The following is a 23124-nucleotide window of genomic DNA, read 5'->3' as shown; positions in this document are numbered from 1 at the left end:
AGTATCTAGTACCTTTCAAAATTTACATATCTATATGCATGTATAACCCAGATTATAAATGTTACGCATTTATTTGCTTGATTCCAGTAATATCGTTTCATTTGAAATTAATATGTGTATATCATATGTTTAAAAGATCAGTCTAACAAGATAGGAATAAAGTTATCATGTTAAAAACAATATATTCCTTTTTTTGGCGATGAGTTGCAGTGGCGGATCCAGAACTTTTCCTAAGGGGGTCCCGCTGACTGACCTAAGGGAGGGCCCACTCCAGTCATGCATTAGTGATTTCCTATATAATCAACCAAATTTTTCCCACGATCCGCCTATTAGTTGTAATTTTTTAACGCTTTTCAATTCTGTCAGACACTATAGATAATTACAGCTATATATAGCTACTTCCTATTTTCCGATAAATTTATTTTCACTTTAAAACAGGAAGTAAAATATAAGAAGGCGTACACAGATTAAAAATATAATGTCGAATATTGACGACTGTGTTGTTTGTGAATTATATAGGATTGTAGATCTATGTGAGTATTGTGGTCGCAAGTTGTGTTGTGACTGTCTACCAGACCATCAAAATAAATCATGTTCTGTTCTTGGATCCGTTTCTGATAGCTGTAAATGTGCTTTACACGATATTATTATCAGTGGGTACTGTAGTGAATGTTCTGAAATAACCTGCATAGAATGTGAAAATCATTCAAAACATATAACCCTTCCTGTCAAAGTGTTCCAGAACAACATTAAAAGAGATTTACTTACCATAAAAGATGATTTAGATGTTCTTTGTGGCCAATTCAACAGTTACGATGAAATGTGTTCAAGTAAAATAAATGCACTAAATTTAATAAAGCAACAGATCGAAAACGAAGGAAATAAATTGACTTATCATATCTTAAGAACAAAACAGTCCTTGGTTTCTATTGTTGATGGTAAGATTGATCAACTACAAGACAACTGTCAAGAAAGAGAAACACTTCTAACAACAGCGAATACGTGTTTCAGAAACCTTGAAAGTAGTAATGTATGGACATTTTTGAAGTCGTGGTTGAAAATAAAGCACGCAAAAAAAGAGTTTGAAATTATGGAACCTGGTCCATGTTTGTTACAAAAGCTGCAGTTTCGCCCTGGAGTTGGAAATTCGTTTGATGTTAGCAATTTATTCGGCAAACTCATTGCGGACATGTAAGCTTAGTCTTTATTTTTTATCAATTGGGTACTCTGGAATCATAATAAATGTAGCCAAATAGATCAATTATACTGATGATAGCATTAATTCAGAAATTATTGCGTGAATCTAAAATACGATTTTAATTGTTGCGATATTGAGCAAAATCCTGTTTAATTCATATGAAAAATTTCCAAAGAGTGCTCGGAATATAATGTTTCGTTTCTGTATGCAGTCAGCATAACATTCAACCGTTATTTCATAATTGTTTTACAATAATACCTTTTACTAATTTTTTTAATTATTTGAGATGAAGGTGGCTGTTTAGATACTTTTGCATTAAGAAAAATATCAGCAGTTGTTAGAATTGGATACTCAATAAAATTTTAATTTGTCTCATTATCAAAAAGAAGATGTGATGAATTCATCACCATCCAAAAAAAGGAAAATTAACATGAGGGAACAAAAAAATCTTCAATTTTTTGTATTAAATTTTAGTGTGGAGTTTCCCATGTAAAACTGAAATATCTAAATACAGTACGTATTTCCGTTTACATTTGATTTATGTTAAGAAAGTTCCTTAAGGTAAATTTTGAAGTATATCTAGCTTGATTATTCAAAAAAACAAATCACCAAGATAGCGGTAAGTGTGATAATTTTTAAACTGTAACGTAATGTGCATTACACAATTGGTTCAACTGACCTGCAATTGGTTCAACTGACCCTTTCTGTTTGAGCTTAATGTTGCAATTTTAATTCAAAGTTTCTTTATGGTCACATGAGTTGTCATGTTGGAGATGATTTGCACTAGTTCGAAGAACCATGACCAACGCGGGAATAAACGAACTGGAAATCAGTTCAAACAGTACCAAAGTCAATTACACATGTAAAAAAAAGGAAAATTTATATATATGAATATTTATATCAGTCAAATTTTTGTGTTATCCAAACGAAAAGAATCGCATCAGTTTATTTATCGAAGTTAGTTGGACACTTGCGCCTTTTAAAGAAAATAAAAATAAAAACTCTATTTATATTTGAGAAAAGTATCTTTCAGCAGCCAGTCATTAGAGCATATTTACCACTGATTTATCTTTTGAATATGTCACAATCGCACAGAAATAAATCGAATGGTAAAGGAATTTTCAAATAAACTAATATGTAGATTGTCTCGTTTCTCATTTTTTATATAGACTAATCTATGACTTTCGAAGTGCGGTATACTACTGTTGCCTTTATTTAGACCGTTGTTTTTCCCGTTTGAATGGTTTTACACTAGCTATTTTTTGGGCCCTTTATAGCTTGCTGTTCGGTGTGAGCTAAGGCTCCGTGTTGAAGACCGTACTTTGAACTATACCGGTTAACTTTTACAAATTGTGACTTGGAATAAGAGTTGTCTCATTGGCACTCATACCACATCTTCTTATATATATTGTGATAAAATTAGATACTGATAAATGTATGACTTTTATATTTCATAGAAATCAAGAAAATGAAAATGAGGTAGTTCGAGAAGAAAATAAATCATATGAGGAAGAAGTTGACAAATTATCATTACAGTTATCAAATATCAATATCCAGGAATCCCAAAGAGAAACAAAATGTCATCAAGAACCAACATCTAGAAAAACAGAGTAAACTATGGGCATAATGAGTAATATAAAATAAGAAAATGTGGTTTTATTACTATTGAGACAATTATCCACAAAAATTACCGAAAGCTTTTCAATTTAAGCATTTACAGTGCTAAACTTTGTTGGCCTTTTTGTCTCGCTTGACGTAGTCAAAAAGCGAGACATAGGTATGCTGTTTCCTGCGTCGGCGACGACGACGACGACGGCGGCGTCAGCAATGTATTAGTTTGTGATTAGGTCTAGTGTATGGTGAACCACTAGTTGTAAGTCAAAGATATTGGTATGCAGTTGTATCAATATTGGTACATCTCATTACCTTGTTGATTATTTGGCCCCGCCCCTTCAGTCATGGTCTATTGACTTTAAAATTTTTACTTACTTTTCATGTATTAGTTTTTGATTAGATCAGTTTATGGGGAACCACTAGTGGTAAGTTAATGAATATTGGCCTGATATGCAGTTGATAAATAAAAATGTATAAGCATTGGCATATCTCATTTCCATAGAGATTATTTGGCCCCGCCCCCTCAGTCATTGTCTATTGACTTTAAAACTTTTGTTTAGTTTTCATGTATTAGTTTGTGATTATGTCAGTTTATGGGGAACCACAAGTTGTAGGTCAATGATATTTAGTATGCATTTGTATAATCATTGGCATATCTCATTTCCATGGAGACTATTTGGCCCTGCCCCCATTCATGGTCTATTGTCTTTGAAATTGTTGCTTACTTTTAATGTATTAGTTTGTAACTAAGCATTTTCATGGAAATCGTTTAGCTAAGTACTTTCAGGCATGGTTCATTGACTTTGAATATTTGCATCTTACATGTTAAAGTGTTGCTATTTTAATTTTTTCAACATTTGCATAATCAAAATTACCGAAAAGCTAAGTCATATCTCTGTGATAACTGTTTATTTATTCTAAAATGGCAGTTGCCGCACATGTGCTCAGCCTAAATATCTAACATTTGCTTTTTTATACCTTCACCTCGAAGTTGGATACAATTGATGCAAATGTCTATCAATCCGTTTTTCTGTTGTTTCTTTGAAATTATAAGTTATATTTCACCAAAAGTTTGTAATCTAAATACAATGTCATTGACCATAAGACACAGATCAACGTTAATTGAATATTTAATCACCAGGACTGCTTGACCTTGTCCTTACTACTTACAGGGAGGTTTAAGAAATATTATGAATAATATATTTTTCCTACAAAAGATCATTTAGTTTTCTCACTTCAAGAAAGTAGTGTATATAAAAAAGAAGATGTGGTATGATTGCCAATGAGACAACTGTCCACAAGTATAGTTTGCTACAGGTCAAATACCCACAATATAATACGTCTGTAGCTATTTTAACTGTGTAGTAATGAAAAACATAACCAACGAGACAAAGTGTTAAATTTCATAGAAAGATTAGATATGAAAGGTTATTTTATGCTCTTCATTATGTAGTCATTGTTTGGGAAATATAATTAAAACCATTTTTTTTTTATAGAATTCAAGAAAAGGACCAACTGAAACAGTTGCATTATTTAATCAATATTATACACAAGTTTTCAAGTAACGCTGATACAAATTCCTTTGAAGACTATGAGCGAGCTATATCAACAAGAAAAGGTGTCAACGATGAAAAAAGTTTCTACATAGAAAAAGGTCAAGAGATTCTTAAAGTTCTCTTTGAAACAAGGAAAAGTTGGTATGTGAGGTTATTAAAACAAATACTAAATATTTATTTGTGTATCCATCCACAATAGTTACCAAAGGTACCAAGATTATAATTTAGTACGCCAGACGCGCGTTTCGTCTACATAAGACTCATCAGTGACGCTCATATCAAAATATTTATAAAGCCAAACTAGTACAAACTTGAGGAGCATTGAGGATCCAAAATTTCCAAAAAATTGTGCCAAGTACGGCTAAGGTAATCTATGCCTGGGATAAGTAAATCCTTAGTTTTTCGAAAAATTCAAAGTTTTGTAAACAGGAAATTTTTAAAGTTGACCACATAGACTGAACTGTCGTAAAGATGTGGAGTACGAATGCCGTTCTCCGACTCTGAATTCTACCAATCAATTTACTGGATGCTTATGTCTCGAGCACAGTTTTGCACTTCGAGTACTGAGTTAAGTTTTTACATCGTAGGCCTAGAGGGAAAAGGGAATATGGATGTTCTAAAAAAAAAATTGAATTATTAGTTTAATTATTCTCAAAGAGATCAACAATAAGGAAAAGTACTTTTTTACGTCGATTTGAATAAATTGTCGAGAATTGTTATACCAGATGATGGAAGTGTTTAACGACCTTATTGACTGGTTTTTAAGCTCCGCACGGTATACCAGGGCAAATGTAGGTATGATTTTTTCATTGGAACTGTACGGGGGTCCATTAGAATATAAATAGACAAATATACAAAACAAATTATAACAAAATTATGGATTAAAAATTAAAAATGTTTGCATACAAATTAGAAGAATCGAGTATTGCCCTATTTGACATGCCGTTTATGATTATTTATTACTTTTTAAAATAAAATATAAGATGATTATAATTTGTTTTTATAGCATGAAATTGTAAATATTTATTACAGGACTCAAATATAAACAATGTTTCTTTGCTATTGATTTTGACATGAATATTTAGAGAGTTTAATATTATGAATTTATACACCATAACCCTCCATTTCCATTTGAACCAATTTTTTGTTACTGGTGATGGATTTACAATATTGTATTTTTAAGTTTACAACTAGAAAAAGAACAACAGGAATTAAGTCTTCGCTATGCAAAATGGACAGACGATATGAATAAAAGAGCAAAAGAACAAGAAGATCAATTTCAGACACAACTAAACAGAAAAGAAGAACATATGTATGTTGAATAATCATGAATGTATTATTTCGTATTCTGTATAAGAACAGGAATGTAGAAATACAAAGTTGATTTTACAAGATGATGATTTATGTTGAAGTTTACTTTTTTATTATACTTTATAATGCAATGAAGTAGGTTTGATTATAAAATGGCTCCAATTTGTTGTTTTTACGAAATTCAACGAGAACGGGTAAATTCCATTTATGTTTAGATAAGGAAACATAGAGCGCATGTATCGACAAAAATGTTTTTCCATTATGTTTACATATTAAGCTGGAATATTTAGTTTGTCGACGCCAGCGTTCTATATTTCCTACGCATTAATTTGGTTGAAATCCTAACGATTTAGTCACATTTCAATATATTCATTTTTTTTGCCTATTTATAATGTAACAATCAACACTTTAAAAATCTTTAAAAATTAACCGCAAAGTGATAATCATGATAATACAGTGAGATTTAAAAAGGAAGACATTTTGTGACAGTAGTCTATATGTTATATGTATGCTAACATTCTCAAAGACACTACAAGAAAAACAAAATGTTTTCCAGTCGCAAATTCAGTGGAACAACATTGTAATATCTTTTCTTATACAATTAACTCACCTGGCATTTACCAATGGCTTCATTCAAAATTATTTTGATAGATGTATAACCTTTACAAATATATATACATGTAGGTACTTATAACATGACCTGAATAAACTTTTCTTTTTCAAATAGCAAATTATATAAATGCGAAATAGAATCAACAGGACAGAAAATGGCCCAATTAAAAGAAGACAACAGTGTGTTAGCCAAGAACTTGGATTATCTAAAAATGGAGTCATATCAGAAAGTGACGAACCACAAAGATGAGGTCGACTCATTAAAAAGACAAAATCAGGATTTACAACAAAGGTAATTACATAAATCAACACAACTTGTTTTTAACTTATTGTTTTATATTCGAGGGACTAGACTTGATAGAATATTATTCATATCAAGTTTCTCTTTTTTTCGTATCTGGTAAATTTTCCCATTTGGTTTTTTTCCCTGAAGTTTATAGGAGAACATAATGGTGGTATTACCTACAATTTTTCACAATTATGTCTTTTTATAGCTAGCTAAGTTTATATAGTATTTGTTTGGTTTCTGTTGAAGGTAATACACAGTTGTCCAAATCGACGTCATTTGGACTCTCATTCATCAAAGTACATTAGTCACATCTCCTTGTTTTCATATTATAGACATAAAATACATCTGTATTGTGATTTAGTTTTGATTTAGTTTTGATTTTTAATGTTTTAATATAATTATATAAAATTTATCGTCACATGACATTCAGACTGAAGACTTGTTTTTCCTATTTGAAATAAACAGTAAACGCGGATAGAGGATCCGTAGGAGTAACAAGTTCAAGGTCATTGACCAGTTTCTCTCAATATCGTTTCCATTGGTAGAAAAAATCTTATCACCAAACTTACAATTTTGCTTTAGAAATTCAAAACAAGAGACCGAGGTTCAAGTAAGGTAATAAACAGCTGCGCCATGAGGGCATAATACGCCCGACATCTTGTGTGGAAGTCTTATGCAATAATCATAAATAGTTTCTGAGAAAGTTTTAAGCAATAACCATATATTGTTTTTGAGACACGGCGGGACATGTGAAACCCCCCACCCTGTTTTTTTTTTTACAAAAAACTAAATATTACAAAAATAAAATTTTAAATCAAAACCAAAAAGTATACAGATCTTTAGATTAATATAACAAAGAAGTGTGTAAAGTTTAAAGCAATAATCATAAATTATTTTTGAGATACGGCGAGACATGTAAAAAAAAACCTCCCCTGTTTTACAAAATACTCAATAACTCAAAAATAAAATTTTGGATCATCACCAAAAAGTATAAAGATCTTTAGATTAGATTAATATAACAAAGAAGTGTGTAAAGTTTTAAGCAATAATCATAAATCGTTTTTGAAATACGGTACATGTAAAAAAAAGTCCCCCTTTTTTACAAAATACTAATAACTCAAAAATGAAATTTTGAATCATCACAAAAAGAATACAGATCTTTAGATTAATATAACAAAATCATGTGTAAATTTTTAAGCAATAATCATAAATCGTTTTTGAGATATGGCGCGACATGTAAAAAAACCCTCCCCCTTTTTTACAAAATACTCAATAACTCAAAAATGAAATTTTAAATCATCACCAAAAAGTATACAGATATTGAGATTAATATAACTAAGAAGTGTTTAAAATTCTAAGTCATAATCAAGAATCGTTTTTGAGATACAGTGCGACATGTGAAAAAAACACCCCCCTGTTTTAGTCATAAAGTGCCGTAACTCAAAAAGTTTAAATCTTATTTTCACCAAAAAGTATACAGATCATTTGATCATCATAAGAAACAACTATATTAAGTTTCATGAAATTTGGATAAGTCGTTCTCAAGTTACGGTGCGACATGTTTACGCCGGACAGACGGACAGACGGATAGACGGACGGACGGACAGACAGACGGACAGACGGACGGACACCGGACATTTGTATACCATAATACGTCCCGTCAAAATTTTGACGGGCGTATAAAAAACTATTTAGGGATTTCGGTTTTCAAAGAATAACACATTCTATATATAATAAGACTTCCGATTTTTCAGGCTATCAAAAAACCAAGACGAACTAACGAGATTGAAGATAGCCATGGATAACTCAGTCATTGAAATAAAAAAAGAAAATCAGAATCTTCAGCTTAGGTATAATACTACTTCAGAAACGCAATGTCATTTTTTTCAGAGCAATACAGTTCCTTTGAGTATATATTGCATATAAAAAGGGATACGAAAGATACCAGAGGGATATTCAAACTCATATACGTATTGTCTTTAATTTGTATTTGATAAAATGAACAGAGCGCTCTTCAAGCAAATATTATGTTATTCTCTCCAACAATGAAACTTTAACCATAGATATATTTCCACTCTATTCCGCGATTTTTTACTTATCATCTAATTATGTTCATCTTAACATAAAAAACACATTTGCAAAGTTTTAAATTTATATTCCTTAATTCTAATAACGGAGAAAATCAAGTATTTGTAACTTTTTTGGTTGAATTCTCGAGTGGGTCGTGACGTATTAGCCCGATTTATTGAATTCTGGGAAAAAATAAAATCTGTTTAACTCTTATAGCTTATCGACAATATACGTAATTAAAAGCGCACAGCTGACGAATGGTCGTAGTTATTAACCACAATATAATAATGAACGAAAATGAATATGCATATACCGTTTTGTATTCATTGAATTAAACTCCTATAAAATTATATGTCTCTGTCTCTAGTAAATGTTTTTGAATAAATTTAATTAATTATTGTTGAGATTTTATTCATAAAATATTTATTGAACATTTTTACTATTTACTTGTCTATTTACCGTTATTGTTTTGATAATCATTTCAATGCAACTAATGTGTGAGCAGAGTGTGTATATTATTTTGTAAAGGTCACTGTATATTTCTCGGCTTGAGGTCAATTCGTTTACCTTGTAGCTATTTAGCCGCAGGTGTGAGTTCAAGCGTACACAGGTATAAATGTTGTTATTTGGAAAGGATATACAGAAAGGATTAGAAAGAGTATGATGTCACGATGTTAATACACTAAGATTTAATACACGATGAGAATAAAGATTCAGTAATTAAATTGTGTAAATTAATTGAAAATAAAATTCAGATTCGTAAATCCGAAAATGTATTAAAATAAAAGGAAACAATTTTTGATTACTTTCTTAGCGGCAATTGGCGTAAAGATTCAAATATGAAGTAAAAAATAGTAGTTTTAATCTTTAATAAAAACTAAATGCAATATTACCCAATTTGATATACCATTGTACATCTGTTTGATATCATTGACTTTACCGGAATTTCTTAACTTGTATTCAAATCTGGCTGTGTTTAAATGCTAATGAAACTATTGCAATTTTAAAGTTTTTAATTGACAAAAAAATACAACATACATGGTTTTTTTTTTAGTTTCTTTTTAACATTTTATTCTTACATAATTAAATTCATTTGACAATCATTTACACGAACTTTTTGTGAAAAAATACCAATTATCTAAGCTAAGGCATTATTTTTTTTAAGGATTTTTGAGGATTTTTTTTTAATTCTATGATAATAGTTGTGCAATGTTGAACATGATAGCCGTCATTAATCCAAATAAGTAATACAGTAGTTGTAATAAAAGTTATATTTTAGTCATGCATAACTGATATTGACGAATTTAGAATAGTTTGTCCATACATCGTTGTTCTTGAAACAATCATTATTAGTATACATGTAAGTTTCCTGACGTATAAGAGCCATTGGGGATGAGCTCCAGAGAAAGCAGACTAGTAGCGTTTCGTTCGTTTGTTTGTTGGGAAAGGAGAGGAAATGCAACCGCTTGTACAGATAAACAACAGAATTAACATACAAGCATTTATAGTCAACACAATCAGAAACAGTTCCCATCGTTAGACGGGGAATATGAAGGCTTTCAAGAATGAACAAGTGACATGTCTAACTCGAACAGTTAGAAAACGGACTATCGACATCGACCGCTTGTTCTTGATAGTTGAAATTGTATGCATATATACGTATACGTTTATGATAGTGATGAGTTCTTGTGTCTGACAAAAACTAAATTCCTTCATGGTTATATCTTGCCATACGTTTATATTGGTTTGTAAGGTGATTACTCAAAATCTTTATTTGAAAATCCTGTTTGTGAGATGTATATTCATTTCAATACAGAAATTTCGTCTATATATTTCACAAGTGTATAACACGGAGAAGCTCTGAAGGTCCATTACTCCCATTTTGTTTGGGTGTGAACCATCGATGTTGACAGCAATATCAAAGAATAAGATGATGATGGTAGAAAGAACTATGGGCGTCATGTGGCAAATATTACATGCATATCGGACAATGAGTTGTCAATCTGTATGAAAAGATTTCCAATACAACCATATTATTGAGAAGAAATGTGTACATGCTATAATACTCTCGTACTAGTATTACAGGGTTCTTGTGGCGTTCACCTTAGACACACATCTTTTTAACGATGTTTAAAAAAAAGACAGAATCATTTTAATGTCATATTTCCCTATTTTTTTAAATGTAACTAAAAGTCTTTCATCTGACAAGAATACCCCTATTTAGCGGACAAGTAATTTATTCTTTTTTCTGTTATTGAATACCAAGAAAAAAAATAAGTCCCGAAATTAATTTGAAACTTTGATACTCAAAATATTCACATCCCTTCGGGATAATTAGTGTTCGTCCAGTGGCATATATAACAATTGTGATGACGAATTCCTTCCTTTGTTCGAGAACAATCTTATTGAAATATAAATCTGTGATTTTACTATGTCCACAACTTCAATGTACCAAAGCAAAAGTTATACATCGACCTGTATTTAAATCAAATTGGTTCTCTTCTTCTTCTTCTTTTGGTATACAATAGTCTATCGACATTCGATGATTACATACTGTTGGCATACGTGGACTAGTCTATTTACAACACTTTTACCCCTATTTATTCAAAATATATGTTTTTTTCTTATGTTCAATGTATACATGTATATATTTTAAATTGCGCTATAGTTCCGTAACTTTCTATCCAGTCGTATAAACGAATCGTCGGCAAGTGCGTACATATTTTTAAATCAATATTTCTGGTATGTTCCAATCTGTCCTTCACTTTTGACAATGAGTATATATTACATTTTCCCAAATTCACCCTTGGAAAAAATATTTAAATAGATTTTAATTTCATCAAATCTTATTTTTTGGGTATTATTTATATTTTTATGAATAATATTCTTTACACCAGAAATGTTATTTATAAACAAGCGTATGAGTTTGGTAATGACAAGTAAGACAGAGTTGTATATTATACATCTGATAGTTCAAAATGGAAAGTTAAATGTTATCAGCCGTGTACACTGATCAATACCTGCAGAAGTGAAACGATGCGTGAACTTGCAAGCCCGACAGGAAATCGCTTGAATACCTGGACGTGTCACCTCACACCCCTCACAATACCTTTGGAAGTAATACCTTTAGCCATGCTGGTGATCAGAAGAGGGAAGATAAAAATTTATTTGAAAACGGTTTATTACTTTAAAGAATTATGAACAAATTAGATTTTCGAAAACAATTTTCACGGAACACTTATTTATGATTTCAACTTTGACTTTTCACCTAATTCCAATATCAAGTTTAAAAACAACAGACCATGGTTAGTTAGTCGGATAAAACAACCGTACGATTGACAAGATATCGACATGCAATTACGACTACATCGGTTACTGTAGTTTTGTTTCTTTGTGGTTTATAGACATATCGTTTCATTAATCGGGAAAGAAGGACAAAATGGCGGAACGCAGAGAATTAATACTCTAAATTTAAAATCGATGGTGATCGCTTATCTAGCGGAATAAAACTTTAATATCTATGAATTTGAGCATTTTTATACAGAATGAACATAATATCAATTTTTGATTTTTTTGCGAAGTTTCCCTTTAAGATGCATGATTAACTCCTAATAATGGATTAGATTATTAAAGTTACAAGTATACAAAACAGTCGATAAAAAGCTAGAATTTATTTTTAGGTGTGATTCGTATTCTCGTCAAATAGAGTTACACCAGCGAAAAACAGAGACAAAAGAAAAGAGTTTGAAAATTTCAATTAAAGAAAAAGAAGACATAATTCGTATTCTAAGGCAAGAAAAGGATGATCTCCAAACAAGGTATTCATAAGCAGCTTACTTACAATTAAACTAATTCAAGGTGGTAGCTAAGGAATTTGCAAATTGTTGATTTCAACTTTGTTTTTGTAATTACCGTGTTGAAATATTTTATAGATAAGCGTATACATATCTTTGTGAAATCACAATTATGAATGATTCTCTGGCACATTTTATAAAATGATATACGTTAAAAATATAATCTGAGACATATCGTTGATGCTAATCAAGCTTAGCCAGATAGGTGTAGGAAACTTTGACTTTGACTTCGTGTTATCGAACTAGACCTAAAATTGAGAAAGGAAATGGGGAATGTGTCAAAGCGACAACAACCCGACCATAGAGCAGACAACAGTCGAAGGCCACCAATGGGTCTTCAATGTAGCGAGAATTCCCGCACCCGTAGGTGTCCTTCAGCTGGCCCCTTAAATATGTATACTAGTACAGTGATAATGGACGTCATACTAAACTTATTTATTTTGTATTGTCTCATTTGCTGACACCGATCCCTCTTTTCTTTGTTGTGCCCTTCAAGTTCAGTATCATGGTACGTGAATATGCAAACACAGTGATGTCGGGTTAATAGTCAAAACTAATGTTAGAACTGAAAAACGAGTTATCTAAAGAGTTTTCTTTGTTGTTTGGTCTTTTCGAAAAAAATCTCATTGGCAATGACACAACACCTCCTAATTTTTATAAATTTGGTTTTTGACAACCTTTAAATATTGTTTTATTCTTCAGTATGTCTTTTATAGTAATACATCACCGATCAAGCTTCAATGAAGTATTCCACAGAAATGTATTCCGAATTCGAATATTCAGAAAAATACTATGCAAAGTATTACATCAACTGATTATGAACTTGCATATGCATTTTTTATTGTTCTTTACATTCTATGTTAACTATCTTTGAAAATGTACGAAGAACATATCTTTTGAGAGATAGTACTGCTCTCATTGATACGCTTCATAAAGTTGTTCTATAACCAAATTTCAATCTCTACCGTGAAACATAATTTGTCTAAAATAACAATTATAAATACTGTAAAATAGTAAAACCATATCCAAAAACTTATTTTGTTTACAAATATCTTGATTTTTTAAATTGATATTTGTTCCAAGATAATACGCTTTCTTTGATTCATATGACTTGGTCCTGTACTATCACATACTGTCATTGTTTTATTGTGGTATGACAATTCTGTATTCTAGTCTTTCATTTTTGCTTATGTGCTTTGTCTATATTCCTTTTTGTGCTTCTTTGTTACACATTTGTTTGTTTTATAGTGATTTAGATTATAACATAATGTTGACTGCTGTACCACTATTTTTGACATGTTTATCTATTATGTCTGTTTGTTTTGTTCGCACATCGTTGCCAGGATAATGAAATTTGATGCGACTGTCATACAATGAAAGGTTTAGCAAGCTATAAACCAGGTTTAATCCTCTAATATTTACATAGGAAAATGCCTGTACAAAGTCAGGAATATGACAGTTGTTATCCATTCGTCTGATATGTTTGAAGCAAAGGATTCAAATCGTAAATTTGTAGACATCTTTTGAAAATTTTACAAACTCTATCCTGGTTGTGTGATATTGGTGTCAAAAATGACGAGAGATATGTTCCAAATATTCTAGCTACAATTCCGTTTGGTTGGCGTTTTGTTGTCCTCTCTTTTATTTTTCTATGTAATGTTTTGCGAACTTATTTGTCAAAAGAGTTTGTCATCTTGGTATCTTAGGCCCCTTTTTCTCTAATCGTATATTCTTCAATGCTAGTTATTTAAAACGTTTTGGGGTACCGACTTTACCTATATTCCTTCACGATCAATTGTCATGATATACTAAAATAACAGGCGTGTATTAATGTTTAATTGAAATCTTTAGTTAAAATTCTTCAGTTATTAAAGCAAAGTAAGCATTTCGAAATAAGTAAGCATGATGAAACTTGTCAATTGACCCCTTGAGGAGTTATTGCCCTTTGAAGTCAATTTCAACATACTTTTCGTAAATTTGTTTACTCTTTTTTTTTTTAAATCTTCTACTCTGAAATAGCTGAGACAAATTTGACCAAACTTGGCCATACTCCTTATTAAGTATCTAGTTATAAATATGATGCCGATGACCCTACTGCCAACAATCATGGCCGACATGGTTATAAAAAAGAAGTACTGCTAAAATGTAGTTTTTGACTTATATTTCTGAAATTTTAGAGCAAATCTGACATGGGTTATAAATGATCATCAAGTTTAGATCTATCTGCTCTGAAATGTTCAGACAAATCAGACCACACGTTCGTTGTTGGGTTGCTGCCCATGAATTGGTAATATTAAGGAAATTTTGCAGTTTTTGGTTACTATCGTAAATATTATTATAGATAGAGATAAACTGTATACATCAATAATGCTAAGCAAAATACTATCTATAAATAAGTCAATACGGCCACAATTGTCAATTGAACCTTTAAGAAGTTATTGGCCTTTAAAGTAAATTTTTACAAAAGTCGTGTTCACTGAATCTACAGGGCCAAATAGCATAAAATTAGTCACAAATTTCAATAGAACATCTTGATTGAAAAATGTATCTGATAACCTTGTCTTCCAACCAACATGGTCCGAGACCACAATTAATTTGTAGTGCATTTCTTTTAGAACATAAATGAAAATTAAAAAAATCCCACCTTTCTCAATGAAATTTTTACAGTGTGTTGTACTACTTTTGGGACAAATTATATCAAAATTATAGAAAAGTTCTTCGCCACTAACTCAACATATGGACAATTTTGTGTTTAGGGTGTCTTGAAATCTTTTGACAGCTTCTGAAGTGCTAATTTTTAACCTTTTTCAGCTGGACCAAATCACTACTTTCCTGTCAAATTCTGGACCCAAATTTTTCAAAGTTTACAGTGTAATTTCACCCCCTACTTACAATTTGAGGCATTAAACATAGAGAAATAAATTTGGAAGGGGTATAAAAATAAATGGCAAGTAACCCACTGTTAACACTAGGGACTATATTTGTCAACAACGAAAATCAAGGGACGACAATTGTGGTCTCGGACCACATGGCCGCCATGGGCAAAATTACACATAGAGGTTGCTATAGAAGTTCAATGGAAAATAAAAAAAAAACAATTTCAAATGGTTATTACTTAAAAACTAATTTAAATAATACTACGGGATCTACAGTTACTATTGTTACATAAACACTACAATGGGATGACCTGCTTTGATTTAACTACTGGGCGAAATTAAACAAAACTTGGCCTTAATCATTAGTAGGATATCTTATACTATTTATTATGATTTTTACCTTATTTTATATGATTTCCAAAAACACAGTAGATAGAAATGAGCGACACAGGAGCCTCTAGTTTATTTCATTTACAAAACGAATATTGTACATCTATCAGGTTGAGTAGTGTAGCAGGAGAGAAGTTGACGAAGGGAAATCCAGCCATAACAGATCTAGGAGATCCCAATCGTCCAATGAAAATTGGTGAAATGTATGGTGAGCTGTATGACAACGAATGGACAGATGCTATGAAATATACCGATACAGTTCAGGAATACCATCCTGACAAGACAAAATCAGAAATAGAAGAAATTGTTATTCGCCATCTTCACAGATTACTAGTGGTACTATATCAATAAATATTATATGAGAACTTAAGCCTATACATTTATAATTTTCATACATTCAGTCTCTTAATTCAAATTGAGTTTGTTATAGTAAACAGGCCCGTAAGGTTTTACTGAGACTGAAAAATCACAAAAAACTTAACTCCGAGGAAAATTGAAAACGAAAAATCCTTAGACAAACGACAAACGAATAATGGATAACAGCTGTCATATTCCTGACTTGGTACATGCATGTTCTTATGTAGACAATAGTGGCTTATACGTTTAACTGTTTCTCTTGCTTTAAGCGTCATGGTATTTTTAAATCGTAATGATTTTGATTTTAAAAGTTTCTGTAGGTCAATCGCGTTAGTTGTTAACTTTTTAGCTCACCTGACCTGAAAGGTCAAGTGAGCTTTTCTCATCACTTGGCGTCCGTCGTCCGTCGTCCTGCGTCCGTCGCCCGCAAACTTTTACAAAAATCTTCTCCTCTGATACTACAGGGCCAAATTTAACCAAACTTGGCCACAATCATCCTTTGGGTATCTAGTTTTAAAATATGTACGGTGACCTGGCCATCCAACCAAAATGGCCGCCAAAGTTATAAATAGAACACTGGGGTAAAATGAATACTTTGACTTATATCTTTGAAACCAAAGCATTTAGAGCAAATCTCACCGGGTAATATTGTTGATCAGGTCAACATCTATCTGCCCTGAAATTTTCAGACGAATCGGACAACCTGTTGTTGGGTTGCTGCCCCTGAACTGGTTATTTTAAGGAAATTTTGCAGTTTTTGGTTATTATCTTGAATACTAGAATAGATAGAGACAAACTGTGACCAGCATTAATGTTCAGCAAAGTAAGATCTACAAATAAGTCAAATGACCAAAATTGTCAGAGGACCTCTTAAGGAGTTATTGCCCTTTATAGTCACTATTGAACAACTTTTTTCGTCATTTTTGTAACTTGTACAAAAATTTTCTTTTCTAAAACTATGGACCAAATTTAACCAAACTTGGCCACAATCATTACTAGGGTATCTTATAAAAAATGTGTCTTATGACCCCGCCTACCAACCAAGATGGCTGACATCAGTAAATACAGTAACAGGTGAGCGACACAGGTTCTTTATTTTTATATAAATAACAGTAATGATTTCGTTTTTCTTACATTTTCCAGTGCTGTTACACGCATTGCGTCAGAGTTTCTACAGAACAGCTTTGCAACATTGGACAGAATATTGCAGTAACATTGTATCTGGATTTTGAATCGGTAAAGCTACAAATGTTCAGTTATTGAACTTTTAGTACGAAAAACAAAGATTTGCGACATTTATATTTGTATTTTGATTAAGTCTTATTCAGATTCAAATCATTTTCTTGAAATCAACACGAAATTTTCTGATATCTTACCAATAATATAATTTATTCCCCATAGTGTAAAAGATACATTAGGTGTGTGCTTCTTTATTTTGGATCCTCAATGCTCTTCAACTTTGTACTTGTTTGGCTTGATAAATATTTTGATATTAGCGTAACTGATGAGTCTTATGTAGACGAAACGTGCGTCTGGCGTACTAAATTATAATTCTGGTACCTTTGATAACTATTTACATGATGACTGAATGTCGCTCCTGATTCAAAATTGTCCTACTAGAATAACTAGCATTAGCCCGTAAGATTACATTATGTCTCTTTTCTCAAAAGGCAAGTTTTTGTCTTAGATATTGAAATTCGAGAGAAGTCGCCTTTTCGATACTTTGTCATTTTGAAGATAATTCGAATGGCGGGTCGGCATGTATTGCAGGTGACACTTAATTTGTCCATGCACAGCAATCTCCCATTAGATTGGATATCATGCAATATCCTGTTTGTATGTTTAATCTTAATCACATCAAACGAGTTGCAAAGTATTGTTGTCTTTAATTTGCACCAAATATAATAACATAACTATTGCAAGATATATCAATTAATATGAAATTTAGGTTAAGCCATTAGTTGTGAACATTCACATAATTTTGTGATCAATGGCATTTATAGATACATGTATGCATATGACGTGAATGATCACACATTTTCATTGAAATTTTTTTTTGCGAACGGCATTTAATAAATTGAAGTTCATTTTTAATCTCTCTAAAGTATTAGTACATTCATTTGAAAAATGAAATATAAAAATTTCTCTTGTAGGATGAAAAATATTCGTCATTCCCTGGAAGTAGGGAAGTTATTAACAAAAGAAGACACAACATAGAGAATACCATAAAATTCTTCCTAGAAAAACAGGTATTAAACTTTTAAAATCAATGTCTAAACGATAATTTCTAAACTATAATGAATATTATATGAAGAGCAAAATGAAATGTTTTTGTCTTTTTTGTTGTTTTCCAAAGTTATTAATTTTGAGATGTAGTAAGAAATACATCTGCATTTTTGTTTATTCGTATATTTTATATAGCGTTCTCTTTGAATAATTGTTAGATATTTCAAATGGTAATGTTTGTACGGATGATTTTAAAAAGAGAAATTAAATGCATTACGAAGCAACAAAGAACACAGTAAACTGTTGGGAAATAATCTATCGAATAAATAAACAGATTATTGGTTAATACGTGATAGTTGTACATTTCTTAATATCACCTTTTCGAAAAGTGTTAAAATCCATCAGCAAATATGAAAGGCAAAAAAAGCAAAATTAATTGTATCATTTCATGGATTAATACGATTGGTGCAAGAACTATAGTTTACTGATTATTTATTTATGTTTAAAAAACCTTTGATAACTATCAATTAACTCTGTTCATTATCGCATTTTGTTTTCGAATAATTTTACAATTCAAAATAATAGTAGAGTATAGGTCAAAAGTGATTGGGTGGGAGAAGGATTTAAATGTAGCGTAAAAAAACTGAAGTAAAAGAATTAAGTCTTTTTGGTAGTACTTTATATCAGACGATAAGTAAAGGTGTTACACCTGAGACGATTTATTCTTATACTTGTATGTGTTTTAATGTACAATGTTGTGTTATTTACTTTTAAAAGGTTATTGGAAAGGAAATGGTGGTTCAGGACTGGGAATATGAACATAAAAATGAGAAACTTATTTCGTCATTATTGAAAACAGCTTTCTTTGAAAAGTGTATTAATCTTTGTTGGTCAATGGCAATACAGGATCCGATGATGCAACTAGATAAAGATCTTCAGCCAGGAACAGTGTTTGATAAAAGTACATACAAAGAGTTTGTGAAAAGTGGTGATTCAGTCAGTTTTGTTGTTTGGCCTGCACTGTATTTGCATGAAAACGGTCCCTTGCTGTACAAAGGTGTCGTACAAGCTTATTGGCAGTAAATATTGTTTATTGTTAACTATTTCTTAGCGGCTATTTTGACAATTGAAATAATAAAGAATTTGATATATTAGAGATTTACCTAGTACTTTTACTATGTTTAATAATGTATACCTGAGAAATAAAATACAAAACTCTAGAAAATTATAATGTCTTGTGTTTTAATTTAAATTGCATTGTTCTATATTTTTCTCTTAAAATTTATTCTTTATATTAGTAAAAGTGACACTTTTTAGGTTTCAAATAATTTTTACATTTTCTTTTATTTCAAACTTCACCCAGTCGCCAAAAAACACCATGTGTTCAATTATTATTTTTTGGGTCATTCAATGGAATAGATATGTATAGAAACTGATATCATGACATCGGCAATATAATTAATGTTTTATGTTTTAATGGAAATGTTCCATACCAATATTTAATATTTTAATGCCCCTTTGTAGTTTCTCTTAATACCCCTTTTAAATAAAAAATGATACAGCTACATTTAAAAACCCATAAACAAGAAAACTATCAAGTAACTCATGATGATATACGTCAAATCTTTGAAAGGAAAATTTCAACTACAGTATCAAATCTATTAAAATAATAAGAAATAAGGTTGAAAATGTAAACTTTGTAAATTTCACGACTAGAGTTGGGATTTATTACGCTTCATCCTTTTTTGTTTTAGGATGCATAAATAAATAAAGATGCATTTATATTTTCCCGGCATGTGGTCTATCTTATCTGTCATTTATGCAATGGCCAATAACACTTAAGAGCCTTGTCTGATTCAAGTCAAATTTCATCTGAAGTCGCACCAATGTTTTTTAATTACAAGGATATAATAAATGGTAAAGATATTTTTGTCATGGCCCCAGTGGTATCAATATATTAGATTTATGTAACACATTTGTTCTATTTTCGAGCCAATGGTATGTCTACTATCGTATCATATTCTATTAATTATCTATTGCATGAGGTAAACATTTCAATTATTAATACAGATTCTACTTAGTAAAGATTGGTTGAAATAATGCCAGACATTACTAACCACAATATATTCCAACCCGTGTTTACTGCTTCCAAAGATGATGAAGTGAATTAAGTCAGTTCTCTAATTTGTGTTTTGATGTTATCAATATTTGCAGTATTTTCTACCGTAAATCTATTCAAAAACAATACCTGATTATTGCAGAGATCAAACCATACCTATCATTTCACATGTTTACACCAATCCTAGTTCAACAAGGAAATCAACAACAAGAAGGTATTTGAAATTTATAAGCCTAATATCGTTGATGAGTTGTGTTTTTACTTTAAAGATACATAATCCATCTTTATTTCTCTTCATCGACACAATATATCAACAGAATCCTGCTAGAAATGTTATAAATGTAAGTCCCAAAATATCCACTTCCCTGCTCAGCAAATAAGAAAAACCCTGTTTCTGATTAATGCAGCTAATATATACTTTCACGATGTTGAATTCTCCATGAATAAGATAAAATTTTCACTTTAGAATCAAACCTACTGACTCATCACTTTTGTCACCTGGCAAATTATTCTCAAAAAAATCTTAGCTCTTTATTGTTGCATATACATTATATGGTACTAACGTTAATGTTACCCGAAGTATATAAATTTAAATAGTAATGACCTTTTGAATACTACACAGTCAGTTGTCAGTCCTAAACATTCGTGCACTACTGCACTTACAAAATTAGTAGATGAATGGTTAACAAATATAGAAAAAGTAGAAATAAACGGAGTTATATTATTTTTTTTTTAGATTTAAAGAAAGCTTTTGATACGGTTAATCATATAATTTTATTGAAAAAAACTTGATACTGGTGGCTGGGTCAGCCATGCAGAAGACCGATTTTACGAGAATGGATAACTGTCCTTAGTACAGAAGAAGTGTAGACCGTTAATTTTGTTCGAACCTTACTCAAACGAAAAGGAGTAGGTTAGGTAAGACCCCTTTTTGGCCCCAAAATAAAGCAGTTTTAGAAAATTGTAAATATGTAATCGTTAAGATATTTATTGAAAAGTAGAATGCTTCTGCTACATAAATATGGGCTGTTTTTAACAATACAATGCACATATATCGAGTACTAGCATCATTAAGTCATGCTAAATTACTGAAATCTTCACAATTTTAGTATTTTAGTTAAATTTTAGACGGTTTCCGTCTTAAATGAAAGTGGCCGCATTCGTGTTCATCCATAATATTGAAATGTAAGTTGTATTTGATGATAATACATAATGTATATAAAGGTTGAGGATGAACACGGATTCGGCCACTTTCATTTTTGACAAAAACCATCTGAAAAGTGACGATTTTTGGCATATTTGATAAATTTTTCATACTTAAGCTTGACTCGGAGCGTTTTTAATGACTTTATAAGTTAAAATCTTTCACATAAACTAATTGAATCAATTGAAATAGACACTTAAGTGTTTAAAAAGTGTCTAAAATCTTTCGTTAGATGAACCTGAAAATTGAGGCCGAAATCAGCCCTTACCGGACCTACTCCTTTATGTGTGTCCAAGAATTGTAACGCTCAGAAATATATTTAGATTTGTTTTGATTTGTTTGTGTTTTAACGCCACTTTACGCACCGCATTTAGGCTTATATGTTTCGAAGACAATCGTCGAGAGAAACGAGATTTGTTTGGCCAGTAAGAGAATGATACTAAATATTATAAAAAGATATCAACATTTGTTAAATTTATCACAGTCTAACCTGTATATAACGATTTTAAACATAAAAGCACCCCACCACACTGTGTAAATATCTGTGAGAATATTTGTTTCAGCATGAAACCTGGAGTGCTCCGATAAAAAGTTATAACAGCGGGTATTTCCGTGAAGAACAAAAAATTGGTTTCTTTCCCCCTTACTTATATTCCCTATCAAGAAATGATCGTTGTTAGAATAAAGTACAAAGAACTTCTGAAGGATTTGCCTTCAACTGCAATTATATTGTATGCTGGCGAAACAAAACTATCCATAGCCGCTGCATGTTTATGCACCTGTCCTGATTGATTCAGGAGCATGTCGTTCAGCAGTTATCGTTTGTTGATGTTGTTTATTGGTATTTTCCCGTTTGGATATATAAATTAGATCGTGGGTTTTCCTGTTCGAATTGTGTACGCTAATAATTTTGGGGTCCTTTATAGCTTGCTGTTTGGTCTGTATCAAAGCCCTGTGTAAAAAGCCGGTACTTTGACCTGTGTGTTATTATCAGGTTGAGAACAACCCTCCCTCAGACAAGGAGTCATTTTACTGATGTAGAAAAGAAAATAGAAATACCAAGGATTTGTATAGTTCTTCTATACAAAACCTTTGAACACTTAGAATTTTGAACTCAAAAAGAGGAGAGTTAAATCATATTTTAAACAAATTTTTCTTAAAGAGGGGTCCACTTATTTTGAATAATATTAAACTGTTAAAGTAAATGTGGTAACATGGTTAAGGTTTATGTACCCTTCTGTAGCCATTTTTGTACGAATTTTTCAAACCTCAATTGTATCAAAACTACAGATATAATGAATAATAGAGATAGGCCATTTAGTACATGTTCCAAGGGGAAACTTGATGCAAAGCATTATTTTTTACTGTTTCGTTGCATTTGATAGAAAAAGAGGACTTTGTGGCAAATAAATCAAGATTTTTATAGAAAATCCACAGCCTTTAATACA

The 23124-nt window shown here is 31.3% G+C and overlaps 2 protein-coding genes across 4 annotated transcripts in view; one reads left to right on the top strand and one right to left on the bottom strand.

Annotated features, from left to right (window-relative positions):
• Positions 1–23124, bottom strand: part of LOC139486786 (ragulator complex protein LAMTOR1-like) — a 513831-nt gene that overhangs the window by 34370 nt on the left and 456337 nt on the right. The window lies entirely within an intron of this gene.
• On the top strand, positions 427–19705 carry LOC139485480 (uncharacterized). 2 transcript variants are annotated; one of them, XM_071269991.1, is made up of 11 exons: positions 427–1191; positions 2656–2808; positions 4309–4509; positions 5552–5680; positions 6407–6583; positions 8335–8430; positions 12331–12468; positions 15881–16106; positions 17271–17363; positions 18281–18376; positions 19131–19705. In XM_071269991.1, the coding sequence occupies exons 1-11, from the start codon at positions 479–481 to the stop codon at positions 19434–19436; spliced, it is 2328 nt and encodes a 775-aa protein (XP_071126092.1). In that variant the 5' UTR covers positions 427–478; the 3' UTR covers positions 19437–19705. The 2 variants fall into 2 exon arrangements, with proteins under 2 accessions (XP_071126092.1, XP_071126093.1); XM_071269992.1 differs by lacking the exon at positions 8335–8430 and having other exon boundaries at positions 447–1191; positions 19131–19547.

Source organism: Mytilus edulis, chromosome 8, assembly GCF_963676685.1.
Source record: "Mytilus edulis chromosome 8, xbMytEdul2.2, whole genome shotgun sequence".
NCBI lineage: Eukaryota > Metazoa > Mollusca > Bivalvia > Mytilida > Mytilidae > Mytilus > Mytilus edulis.
Note: the sequence above shows the minus strand (reverse complement) of the source record. Positions and strands in the feature narration are given on the sequence as shown.